This window comes from Convolutriloba macropyga, chromosome 13 (genome assembly GCF_964194025.1).
Source record: "Convolutriloba macropyga chromosome 13, txConMacr16.3, whole genome shotgun sequence".
Classification (NCBI taxonomy): Eukaryota; Metazoa; Xenacoelomorpha; order Acoela; family Convolutidae; genus Convolutriloba; species Convolutriloba macropyga.
Window position 1 is genome coordinate 47,627,449 of NC_134480.1, and position 13,963 is coordinate 47,641,411.

The 13,963-nt window shown below is 35.2% G+C and overlaps 1 protein-coding gene across 1 annotated transcript in view; it reads left to right on the forward strand.

The window, feature by feature from the left end:
- LOC142351913 (uncharacterized) overlaps positions 1-13,963 on the forward strand; it is a 92,025-nt gene that overhangs the window by 17,021 nt on the left and 61,041 nt on the right. The window contains exons 2-3 of the mRNA XM_075404169.1: positions 12,492-12,637; positions 13,051-13,308. Coding sequence (XP_075260284.1) covers positions 12,492-12,637; positions 13,051-13,308 — 404 coding nt within the window. The remainder of the gene's footprint in view (positions 1-12,491; positions 12,638-13,050; positions 13,309-13,963) is intronic.

Sequence of the window (13,963 nt, forward strand, 5' to 3'; positions counted from 1 at the left end):
TTAAAGCAATTATTGCGGACACATGAGAACGTTTGTACGTCAGGTGGATGTTTTTACTTTTTGAGATGACGTTTTTCCTATTTTCAATTCGTTGCCGTCTAAAAATGTTAATCCCGTAGCGGCTACCGAGAATTGGCTTCACATAATTTTGATTTTATCACCTGTTTGTGAGTCTATCACGCCTTCAGTGGTAATTTGAAACATCAATCTTGTTAAAATTTTTTCTCAAAATTGTATTGTGCTTTTGTGACTTCAGAGTAATTTTAACTGTTCTTGTAGATTTTGGCATTTAGAACGTCACGGCACTTGTGTGTGTGCGCCGAAATGAAGTTTCATAATAACCGATCCAGTTTGAGGGAATAAGATTGGAGTATTGGAGTAGTAGTGCAATTAAGTATTAAACACAACCTCAACCTTCTTATTTTTTGTCACTGTCACTATCTCTGCTATTCGTGTTCTTGTTCTGCTTCCTTTTTTAGCAGTTTTTGAGCTTCATTTTTTAGCAGTTTTTGAGCTTCATTTTTAGCAGTTTTTGAGCTTCATTTTTAGCAGTTGAGCTTCATTTTTTTGGCAGTTTTTGCGCTTCATTTTTTAGCAGTTTTTGAGCTTCATTTTTTAGCAGTTTTTGAGCTTCCTTTTTAGCAGATTTTGAGCTTCATTTTTTAGCAGTTTTTGAGCTTCTTTATTCTGGAAATTGCATTAATTATCAGCCAATATAGTCAAATTCGCGTTGCAAAAAGTATTTAGCAAAATTTTTGAGTTTGCATTCATCCATTTTGTGCTACTAATCGAACTTCATGGGGAAAAAATTGACAAAATATATATTATCTACTATAACTTTATCCATAACGAAGTGCAGGTAAGCAGAAACAGAGCAAATTTTATAATGTTAAGAAAAGCGGTTGTTGTGGACAGTACGTCGCATTTTAAACGAGACTCCACCACAATTGCGATTTATAGATTTTGCGCTTTTGTTCTAGAACATTCCATGACTTCTCAAGTACCTTTTTACGGCTCTGTTCATTTTTGAGTGACCTCAGTTGCTCTCACCGCGAAGTAAAATTTGTTGCTAAATCAAAAGCGATTGGAGCTAAACATGGGACAGATAGCTGAGTGGTGACTGTTCTCTCGAGGAATCCGGCGGTTTGGGTTTCGGATCCCACACTATTCAGATGTTTTTGCGTCCATAAGCAGAAATTTTTCTAGGCTACAACAGCCCTTGAATTAAATAGCCCCACTTGTCGTTCGAGAGCAAATTGTCCGTCGTAAAGGTTGATCCCCTATGTTTACCGCGTAGCATAATTCACAACTATTGTTAACAACGCTTTAAGAACTTCGTTATTTCTCCTTTCTTTCCTTTGTAAAATTTTGCCAAAATTCTGCACCCAGATATTACCAAGAGTTGTAGAAATAATGTAATCTGAAAATATAGATAAATTTTACATGCAATTCATGAACTCATTTTTATTATTAAAGCAATTATTGCGGACACATGAGAACGTTTGTACGTCAGGTGGATGTTTTTACGTTTTGAGATAACGTTTTTCCTATTTTCAATTCGTTGCCGTCTAAAAATGTTAATCCCGTAGTGGCTACCGAGAATTGGCTTCACATAATTTTGATTTTATCACCTGTTTGTGAGTCTATCACGCCTTCAGTGTTAATTTGAAACATCAATCTTGTTAAAATTTTTTCTCAAAATTGTATTGTGCTTTTGTGACTTCATATTAATTTTAACTGTTCTTGTAGATTTTGGCATTTAGAACGGCACGGCACTTGTGTGTGTGCGCCGAAATGAAGTTTCATAATAACCGATCCAGTTTGAGGGAATAAGATTGGAGTATTGGAGTAGTAGTGCAATTAAGTATTAAACACAACCTCAACCTTCTTATTTTTTGTCACTGTCACTATCTCTGCTATTCGTGTTCTTGTTCTGCTTCCTTTTTTAGCAGTTTTTGAGCTTCATTTTTTAGCAGTTTTTGAGCTTCATTTTTAGCAGTTTTTGAGCTTCATTTTTAGCAGTTTTGAGCTTCATTTTTTTGGCAGTTTTTGCGCTTCATTTTTTAGCAGTTTTTGAGCTTCATTTTTTAGCAGTTTTTGAGCTTCCTTTTTAGCAGATTTTGAGCTTCATTTTTTAGCAGTTTTTGAGCTTCTTTATTCTGGAAATTGCATTAATTATCAGCCAATATAGTCAAATTCGCGTTGCAAAAAGTATTTAGCAAAATTTTTGAGTTTGCATTCATCCATTTTGTGCTACTAATCGAACTTCATGGGGAAAAAATTGACAAAATATATATTATCTACTATAACTTTATCCATAACGAAGTGCAGGTAAGCAGAAACAGAGCAAATTTTATAATGTTAAGAAAAGCGGTTGTTGTGGACAGTATGTCGCATTTTAAACGAGACTCCACCACAATTATGGTTTATCGATTTTGCGCTTTTGTTCTAGAACATTCCATGACTTCTCAAGTACCTTTTCACGGCTCTGTTCATTTTTGAGTGAACTCAGTTGCTCTCACCGCGAAGTAAAATTTAATGCTAAATCGAAAGCGATTGGAGCTAAACAAGGGACAGATAGCGGAGTGGTGACTGTTCTGTCGAGGAATCCGGCAGTCTGGGTTTCGGATCCCACACTATTCAGATGTTTTTGCGTCCATAAGCAAAAATTTTTCTAGGCTACAACAGCCCTTGAATTAAATAGCCCCGCCTGTCGTTCGAGAGCAAAATGTCCGTCGTAAAGGTTGATCCCCTATGTTTACCGCGTAGCATAATTCACAACTATTGTTAACAACGCTTTAAGAACTTCGTTATTTATCCTTTCTTTCCTTTGTAAAATTTTGCCAAAATTCTGCACCCGGATATTACCAAGAGTTGTAGAAATAATGTTATTTGAAAATATAGATAAATTTTACATGCAATTCATGAACTCATTTTTATTATTAAAGCAATTATTGCGGACACATGAGAACGTTTGTACGTCAGGTGGATGTTTTTACGTTTTGAGATAACTTTTTTCCTATTTTCAAGTGATTGCCGTCTAAGAATGTTAATCCCGTAGTGGCTACCGAGAATTGGCTTCATATAATTTTGATTTTATCACCTGTTTGTGAGTCTATCACGCCTTCAGTGTTAGTTTGAAACATCAATCTTGTTAAAATTTTTTCTCAAAATTGTATTGTGCTTTTGTGACTTCAGAGTAATTTTAACTGTTCTTGTAGATTTTGGCATTTAGAACGTCACGGCACTTGTGTGTGCGCCGAAATGAAGTTTCATAATAACCGATCCAGTTTGAGGGAATAAGATTGGAGTATTGGAGTAGTAGTGCAATAAAGTATTAAACACAACCTCAACCTTCTTATTTATTGTCACTGTCACTATCTCTGCTATTTGTGTTCTTGTTCTGCTTCCTTTTTAGCAGTTTTTGAGATTCATTTTTCAGCAGTTTTTGAGCTTCATTTTTAGCAGTTTTTGAGCTTCATTTTTTAGCAGTTTTTGAGCTTCATTTTTTTAGCAGTTTTGAGCTTCTTTTTTTAGCAGTTTTTGAGCTTCCTTTTTTAGCAGTTTTTGAGCTTCATTTTTTAGCAGTTTTTGAGCTTCATTATTCTGGAAATTGCATTAATTATCAGCCAGTATAGTCAAATTCGCGTTGCAAAAAGTTTTTAGCAAAATTTTTGAGTTTGCATTCATCCATTTTGTGCTACTAATCGAACTTCATGGGGAAAAAATTGACAAACTCTATATTATCTACTATAACTTTATCCATAACGAAATGCAGGTAAGCAGAAACAGAACAAATTTTTTAATGTTAAGAAAAGCGGTTGTTGTGGACAGCATGTCGCATTTTAAACGAGACTCCACCACAATTGCGATTTATCAATTTTGCGCTTTTGTTCTAGAACATTCCATGACTTCTCAAGTACCTTTTCACGGCTCTGTTCATTTTTGAGTGACCTCAGTTGCTCTCACCGCGAAGTAAAATTTGTTGCTAAATCAAAAGCAATTGGAGCTAAACAAGGGACAGATAGCGGAGTGGTGACTGTTCTGTCGAGGAATCCGGCGGTCTGGGTTTCGGATCCCACACTATTCAGATGTTTTTGCGTCCATAAGCAGAAATTTTTCTAGGCTACAACAGCCCTTGAATTAAATAGCCCCGCCTGTCGTTCGAGAATAAATTTTCCGTCGTAAAGGTTGATTTCCTATATTTATCGCGTAGCATAGTTCACAACTATTGTTAACAACGCTTTAAGAACTTCGTTATTTCTCCTTTCTTTCCTTTGTAAAATTTTGCCAAAATTCTGCACCCTGATATTACCAAGAGTTGTAGAAATAATGTAATCTAAAAATATAGATGAATTTTACCTGCAATTCATGAACTCATTTTTATTATTAAAGCAATTATTGCGGACACATGAGAACGTTTGTACGTCAGGTGGATGTTTTTACGTTTTGAGATGACGTTTTTCCTATTTTCAATTCGTTGCCGTCTAAAAATGTTAATCCCGTAGTGGCTACCGAGAATTGGCTTCACATAATTTTGATTTTATCACCTGTTTGTGAGTCTATCACGCCTTCAGTGGTAATTTGAAACATCAATCTTGTTAAAATTTTTCCTCAAAATTGTATTGTGCTTTTGTGACTTCAGAGTAATTTTAACTGTTCTTGTAGATTTTGGCATTTAGAACGTCACGGCACTTGTTTGTGTGCGCCGGAATGAAGTTTCATAGTAACCGATGCAGTTTGAGGGAATAAGATTGGAGTATTAGAGTAGTAGTGCAATTAAGTATTAAACACAACCTCAACCTTCTTATTTATTGTCACTGCCACTATCTCTGCTATTCGTGTTCTTAATCTGCTTCCTTTTTTAGCAGTTTTTGAGCTTCATTTTTTAGCAGTTTTTGAGCTTCCTTTTTAGCAGTTTTTGAGCTTCATTTTTTAGCAGTTTTTGAGCTTCATTTTTTAGCAGTTTTTCAGCTTCATTTTTTAGCAGTTTCTGAGCTTCATTTTTTAGCAGTTTTTGAGCTTCCTTTTTTAGCAGTTTTTGAGCTTCATTTTTTAGCAGTTTTTGAGCTTCATTATTCTGGAAATTGCATTAATTATCAGCCAATATAGTCAAATTCGCGTTGCAAAAAGTATTTAGCAAAATTTTTGAGTTTGCTTTCATCCATTTTGTGCAACTAATCGAACTTCATGGGGAAAAAATTGACAAACTCTATATTATCTACTATAACTTTATCCATAACGAAGTGCAAGTAAGCAGAAACAGAACAAATTTTTTAATGTTAAGAAAAGCGGTTGTTGTGGACAGCATGTCGCATTTTAAACGAGACTCCACCACAATTGCGATTTATCGATTTTGCGCTTTTGTTCTAGAACATTCCATGACTTCTCAAGTACCTTTTCACGGCTCTGTTTATTTTTGAGTGACCTCCGTTGCTCTCACCGCGAAGTAAAATTTGTTGCTAAATCAAAAGCGATTGGAGCTAAACAAGGGACAGATAGCGGAGTGGTGACTGTTCTGTCGAGGAATCCGGCGGTCTGGGTTTCGGATCCCACACTATTCAGATGTTTTTGCGTCCATAAGCAAAAATTTTTCTAGGCTACAACAGCCCTTGAATTAAATAGCCCCGCCTGTCGTTCGAGAGCAAAATGTCCGTCGTAAAGGTTGATCCCTATGTTTACCGCGTAGCATAATTCACAACTATTGTTAACAACGCTTTCAGAACTTCGTTATTTCTCCTTTCTTTCCTTTGTAAAATTTTGCCAAAATTCTGCACCCGGATTTTACCAAGAGTTGTAGAAATAGTTTAATCTGAAAATATAGATAAATTTTACATGCAATTCATGAACTCATTTTTATTATTAAAGCAATTATTGCGGACACATGAGAACGTTTGTACGTCAGGTGGATGTTTTTACGTTTTGAGATAACGTTTTTTCTATTTTCAATTCGTTGCCGTCTAAAAATGTTAATCCCGTAGTGGCTACCGAGAATTGGCTTCACATAATTTTGATTTTATCACCTGTTTTTGAGTCTATCACGCCTACAGTGTTAATTTGAAACATCAATCTTGTTAAATTTTTTTCTCAAAATTGTATTGTGCTTTTGTGACTTCAGAGTAATTTTAACTGTTCTTGTAGATTTTGGCATTTAGAACGTCACGGCACTTGTGTGTGAGCGCCGGAATGAAGTTTCATAATAACCGATGCAGTTTGAGGGAATAAGATTGAGTTTTTGGAGTAGTAGTGCAATTAAGTATTAAACACAACCTCAACCTTCTTATTTATTGTCACTGTAACTATCTCTGCTATTCGTGTTCTTGTTCTTCTTCCTTTTTTAGCAGTTTTTGAGCTTCATTTTTTAGCAGTTTTTGAGCTTCATTTTTAGCAGTTTTTGAGCTTCATTTTTTAGCAGTTTTTGAGCTTCATTTTTTTAGCAGTTTTTCAGCTTCATTTTTTAGCAGTTTTTGAGCTTCATTTTTTAGCAGTTTTTGAGCTTCCTTTTTTAGCAGTTTTTGAGCTTCATTTTTTAGCAGTTTTTGAGCTTCATTATTCTGGAAATTGCATTAATTATCAGCCAATATAGTCAAATTCGCGTTGCAAAAAGTATTTAGCAAAATTTTTGAGTTTGCTTTCATCCATTTTGTGCTACTAATCGAACTTCATGGGGAAAAAATTGACAAACTCTATATTATCTACTATAACTTTATCCATAACGAAGTGCAGGTAGCAGAAACAGAACAAATTTTATAATGTTAAGAAAAGCGGTTGTTGTAGACAGCATGTCGCATTTTAAACGAGACTCCACCACAATTGCGATTTATCGATTTTGCGCTTTTGTTCTAGAACATTCCATGACTTCTCAAGTACCTTTTCACGGCTCTGTTTATTTTTGAGTCACGGCTCTGTTTATTTTTGAGTGACCTCCGTTGCTCTCACCGCGAAGTAAAATTTGTTGCTAAATCAAAAGCGATTGGAGCTAAACAAGGGACAGATAGCGGAGTGGTGACTGTTCTGTCGAGGAATCCGGCGGTCTGGGTTTCGGATCCCACACTATTCAGATGTTTTTGCGTCCATAAGCAAAAATTTTTCTAGGCTGCAACAGCCCTTGAATTAAATAGCCCCGCCTGTCGTTCGAGAGCAAAATGTCCGTCGTAAAGGTTGATCCCCTATGTTTACCGCGTAGCATAATTCACAACTATTGTTAACAACGCTTTAAGAACTTCGTTATTTCTCCTTTCTTTCCTTTGTAAAATTTTGCCAAAATTCTGCACCCGGATTTTACCAAGAGTTGTAGAAATAATGTAATCTGAAAATATAGATAAATTTTACATGCAATTCATGAACTCATTTTTATTATTAAAGCAATTATTGCGGACACATGAGAACGTTTGTACGTCAGGTGGATGTTTTTACGTTTTGAGATAACGTTTTTCCTATTTTCAATTCGTTGCCGTCTAAAAATGTTAATCCCGTAGTGGCTACCGAGAATTGGCTTCACATAATTTTGATTTTATCACCTGTTTGTGAGTCTATCACGCCTACAGTGTTAATTTGAAACATCAATCTTGTTAAATTTTTTTCTCAAAATTGTAATGTGCTTTTGTGACTTCAGAGTAATTTTAACTGTTCTTGTAGATTTTGGCATTTAGAACGTCACGGCACTTGTGTGTGAGCGCCGGAATGAAGTTTCATAATAACCGATGCAGTTTGAGGGAATAAGATTGGAGTTTTGGAGTAGTAGTGCAATTAAGTATTAAACACAACCTCAACCTTCTTATTTATTGTCACTGTAACTATCTCTGCTATTCGTGTTCTTGTTCTTCTTCCTTTTTTAGCAGTTTTTGAGCTTCATTTTTTAGCAGTTTTTGAGCTTCATTTTTAGCAGTTTTTGAGCTTCATTTTTTAGCAGTTTTTGAGCTTCATTTTTTTAGCAGTTTTTCAGCTTCATTTTTTAGCAGTTTTTGAGCTTCATTTTTTAGCAGTTTTTGAGCTTCCTTTTTTAGCAGTTTTTGAGCTTCATTTTTTAGCAGTTTTTGAGCTTCATTATTCTGGAAATTGCATTAATTATCAGCCAATATAGTCAAATTCGCGTTGCAAAAAGTATTTAGCAAAATTTTTGAGTTTGCTTTCATCCATTTTGTGCTACTAATCGAAGTTCATGGGGAAAAAATTGACAAACTCTATATTATCTACTATAACTTTATCCATAACGAAGTGCAGGTAGCAGAAACAGAACAAATTTTATAATGTTAAGAAAAGCGGTTGTTGTGGACAGCATGTCGCATTTTAAACGAGACTCCACCACAATTGCGATTTATCGATTTTGCGCTTTTGTTCTAGAACATTCCATGACTTCTCAAGTACCTTTTCACGGCTCTGTTTATTTTTGAGTGACCTCCGTTGCTCTCACCGCGAAGTAAAATTTGTTGCTAAATCTAAAGCGATTGGAGCTAAACAAGGGACAGATAGCGGAGTGGTGACTGTTCTGTCGAGGAATCCCTCGGTCTGGGTTTCGGATCCCACACTATTCAGATGTTTTTGCGTCCATAAGCAAAAATTTTTCTAGGCTACAACAGCCCTTGAATTAAATAGCCCCGCCTGTAGTTCGAGAGCAAAATGTCCGTCGTAAAGGTTGATCCCCTATGTTTACCGCGTAGCATAATTCACAACTATTGTTAACAACGCTTTAAGAACTTCGTTATTTCTCCTTTCTTTCCTTTGTAAAATTTTGCCAAAATTCTGCACCCGGATTTTACCAAGAGTTGTAGAAATAATGTAATCTGAAAATATAGATAAATTTTACATGCAATTCATGAACTCATTTTTATTATTAAAGCAATTATTGCGGACACATGAGAACGTTTGTACGTCAGGTGGATGTTTTTACGTTTTGAGATAACGTTTTTCCTATTTTCAATTCGTTGCCGTCTAAAAATGTTAATCCCGTAGTGGCTACAGAGAATTGGCTTCACATAATTTTGATTTTATCACCTGTTTGTGAGTCTATCACGCCTTCAGTGTTAATTTGAAACATCAATCTTGTTAAAATTTTTTCTCAAAATTGTATTGTGCTTTTGTGCCTTCAGAGTAATTTTAACTGTTCTTGTAGATTTTGGCATTTAGAACGTCACGGCACTTGTGTGTGTGCGCCGGAATGAAGTTTCATAATAACCGATGCAGTTTGAGGGTATAAGATTGGAGTATTGGAGTAGTAGTGCAATTAAGTATTAAACACAAACTCAACCTTCTTATTTATTGTCACTGTCACTATCTCTGCTATTCGTGTTCTGTTCTGAGTGTTTGTGTATTATTTTGAATTTTTGGTTTTGAAAGTTGATTTTGAGTTTAATAGTGTGAAACTATCAAAGCCTTTTCGCGTATTTTTAGCAATTGTTACTTTTATCTGATTGGCGTCAAAAACCGAATTGGCAAATCTGACAGCATTTTTTGTTGACACTAGAAAGGTTGTCGTCCTTTTGATAGTTCTTAGTTTTATCGAATACAAATAAAACCACCGAGCGCCTTAAATAATTAATTACTCTTAATAAAATTTGTTGAATAGTTGAACCCATCAAGACATCAATTGATTTGTTGATATAGCTCTGAAAAGCTTTTAGACTTATCTCAAACAGCTTTGATAAAAAATTAAGTGGTATTCAAAGTTTGACGGCATTATGGGCCATGATATCAATTTGACGTTCAAAACATATCATGCGCATAATGATTGTTTTCTATCAAAGAGATGAGAGTATGGATTTATTTGGACGACTATTGGCCAATGGTGAAAGGAACGAAACATTTTTAGATCTTTCGCTTTCTATAGTTTATAATCTATAGTTTGTATAGCTACCAGTAAAAGGAAAGTAGATACCTTAAAAATTGAGTAAAAATACCAATTACAAGTGGTCAAAGCTACTGCGGAATTCGGAAGAGGTTCCCATTTTTAATAGGTCATTCCAATTTTGGCTCTATTTTTTTTAGCTTTTCTAAACGGGCAACATGGAAGGATTGTATTAGATGAAACCACCCATTTACTCAAAAAAATGTTTGGGCTTGGATATAAATATCCGTACACCCTAACGATGAGCACAATTTTTGAAAAAAAAGAGCTTTCATTAAATATTAGTTAAAGGGATACAATTATAAAAGAACTCATTTATTGGTTGATATAGGATAAATAGAAAGAAAAATTTTGGGTGAGATTGAGGACGCCATTATTAACAAAGTTAGATGGACTTGGTTGTTCGCCAATGGATCGAAAAACGCTATAGATATCCGTAGTTCATACCTCAATCAACTGTATTTTTGGCGGAAGAACTTAACGTTTAATGCTGTAATGTATTGGCATTTTTGATTAATTTGATCCCATCTTTGTTCTAACAGTTCAAACTCATTTGGCATTCCAGAATTATAAACCACATTGTTCAGCCAATAAGAACAAAATTTTTATCATAGAATAAGTCTTGAAGAACTGAATCAATTGAAGAGACTTGGTCGATTTTCCTTTCTTGACGAAAGTTTGATACGTAAACCCACGCTTCACATTGCAATGTTCCATTGCAATCTAAAACAATAACAAAATTTGATTAAGAATAGGCTAGAACAAATCCAGCATCTTTTTCCGAAGAAATGGATTTTTTTCTACTTATGCGAATACCTCCGATTGTCGACTTGGGGAAGTTTCTGTTTAAAGTAGTTTTAAAGAAGCTTTTTAAGTTCATAACAAAGTGAAAACATTAGATCAAAAGATGTTTTAGTTCCTATTAGTCTATATTTGAGCCCCTGCAGTAACAAGCAGTTTACGAATTTAATGTATTGATGCCTATGAAGACTAAAAGGCTATTATTGTCACTTTTGGATCAGCATATTTAAGTGTGACGGGAAAGCCACAAGCAAGTACTCCACTTTGAGTAGGGAAAGTCCTTTGGGAGTGAGGCTTTTATAAAGAGATTTTTCAAGCAAAATAGCTTAACCTTTAGAATACCGACTTCTCGATTACTTTTTAGCTCTTTTCAATTTTACTCTTCAAAAGTCTTAAGCTCTCATTTTGCTTTCCTGAGACGATTTGCTTCTTTATATATATCACGATTTTTGCCTTTGTTCTCTTACTTACTTCAATCACTGAATTGCTTCAGAAATAAACAAATGTGCAAGGTAAAAAACTAAAAAAGCCCGGGAACTGAGACTTATTTAAAGATTTGGTGCATTAAGGTATCAAAGTCTCTTAGAGTATACTGCTGACTGGTGTTAGTATTCAGCTTATTTTCGTCCAATTGAGAGGCTGTATTCGCCACTTTTATCGGATCTGCAGACAAAGTTAGAATACTTTGGGCACTTAGAAAAAAAACACGTAGTCAATTTTTTGTCCATCTTTTTCTGATCTTTTCCGTTTGTGCAAACTATTATTGGGGGTGCATAACGTGAACGTACTGGGGGCACAAACGGAAAGAATACTTTTATCGTGGCTTTCCTATTTTGATTCTCTTCGGCTAATGGCTATTTACAGTTGAAATAAATTCATCATCGTGAATAATAAAGTTTCGAGTTCCATAATGCGAGTGTTATTGAGCGTTTTATCGTATCAGAGCTTTTTAATTGCTCTCGAATGAGAAGCAATTGTTGAAAACGTGTCTTTTTAATGCAAATATTTCGCTAGGCCGTTTTGCGTTTTTCTTCTAGAATAATCTTTGACTTCTCAAGTGACTTTTTCACGCACTTCTTGATTTTTGAGTGATTTCAGTTGCTGTCACTCCAAAATAAAGTTTGATGTTCAAACAAAACCGACTGTTAGAGACTCGATGGCAAGTCCACGATAGCCTAGTGGCTAATACCTGCGTCAATGTGACTGAATCTGACTCAGTTTTCACACCCATAAAGAAAAATATATCGAGTCCTTGAATTAAATTGTGCCCTCTGTCATTCGAGAGCAATTTTTCCTGCGTTAGTCGGTTTATGTTTATCTTTTTCCAGAGTTGTTAAGTTGGGTTGTGATGAGATTCGGGGCGTATCGTAAACACATGATAAAGAGAACACCATCTACAGAGAAATTATTGAATACGTTTTTGTTGCTAAGCTTTTGTTGCAATAGAGATATCAAGAAGCAGAGAATGGCAAATCTGGTTTCACTTTTTTAAGACTCACAATTGTTGAGAGCAGAAAATTGAAATTAAAGGCATATTTCATGAATCCAGTTTCGAATATTTCACGATTATCAATAATAATCAATGTACTTTTGGCTTGCTTTATTAATTGGAGCCAGAAGAAGTATTTGAGGAAAACGAAAAATAAAAGAATGCTCCGCACAAGGATTAAGTTTTCATGGCGTGTTTATGCGTTGGAAATTATTGGTTTTGCACTGAGTGTATTTTGTATTGATTATTGATTAGTTTCAATCATTATTAATGATCAACTGCCTCCTGTTACAACAACATTCATGTGCTATGCTACATGCTAATTATGCTAGAATGTTATCTTAGCTGTGTGAACAGGTTAGTGGGGAGGGGAAGGCTGCCAAATTTGGACTAGAGGAGGGTGACTTGATAGAGGCTGTGAATGGACAACAGTGTAGAGTGCGCACAGAGGCAGTCAAACTCATCCAACAGTCTACAAATGTACTTCATCTCACTCTTATCAGGTCAACATCATTCGATCCCACATCCTTATCACTACACAATTAACGACTCATTTGTGGCTTTTAAAGTACTCTGTAGGTCATGAGAAAGTTTGTAAGACCAGAAATTTTTGAAGAAATTTGTGTAGATCAGCTCACTGTTCTGCGTTTTTTCTTGACATCTCCTATTTCAACAACTTTATTTGGAACACGATGCCATTAAAAGATAGACTTCAGCTGATCCTAACTATTACTATACTGGTTTGTGCAATGTTGGCATGACAAAAATAGTCTTTTTTGATGAGCTGTTATATGATGTCAAAATGAATAATGCAATTGAAGGGCTCTAAAAATATGGAAAGATGACAAAAAGAGTAATCAATCTCAATAAAAAGAGCAATCCTGTCGAAACAAACTGTGATATTGTTGAATTTTAGGTTCCCAAACAGAGACCAATTGGTGGACACGTGCCTTGAAAATGAACAACAGAGTGCAATAAACAAAAACAATCTTAATGATAATAGAGATGCATTATCTTCCTCAACCAACAGTACAAATCTGAGGAGTAACTTCAAACTGTCACATGCTGGAAACAGCACTGGCTACTATGTCAACCAAAGAACAGTCCTGACAAACAGTACCCTGTCTGCTAGTAATACTCGCCTGACCAAATCAGTGGGAGATTTACAAGCATTGTAAGTTTTGCTTATTGCTTATTTCTACTTAAATTAGAAACCCCTTTGAGTAGATTGTAAAAAGACTGGAGACTAAAATTGAATTTCTGGCTTCCTCTGCCAGATTTATTTCATGTTTTGTAACGTCGAGCATTCATTGAGGTGTAGTCGAGCCGTCTACTAATTGTTTTTAATCAACTATGTGTTCATTTATTAATAGCCGCACAGCGATAGCTGGGGCTATTATTGGCCTTCTCTCCGTTTTTTACAATTCAAACAATTTGAATTGTATTGAGGCGCTGTCTTTTTTATAGCTGCGAAGCTGTAAGCTGAGCGTAGCTATATTGCGGTGCTCTTGGTTTTTTACGACTCGAAGAGGAGTATTGGTTTTCTTAAGGTTTTTTTTTTTTTTTACCGGAAGTACTATTCGTTCAGACGCTGTTTTGACCTAAAAGCGAAAGTGAGAAAAATTGCCGTGTGAACTAATTTTTTCTGAGCGAGAGAAGTTTTTTGATCATGCGCTGCGTTTAGTGAATGACTTTTTGACTTTGAAAAGTAGTTTTTGACTGAATGGCACATATAGATGACCGTTTTTAGCCGTTTTTTCGTCTAAGTGGCCCATTTTTTTTGCTTGTAATTTGGTTTTTTGTAGAAATGATTTTTATTCGATGCTATA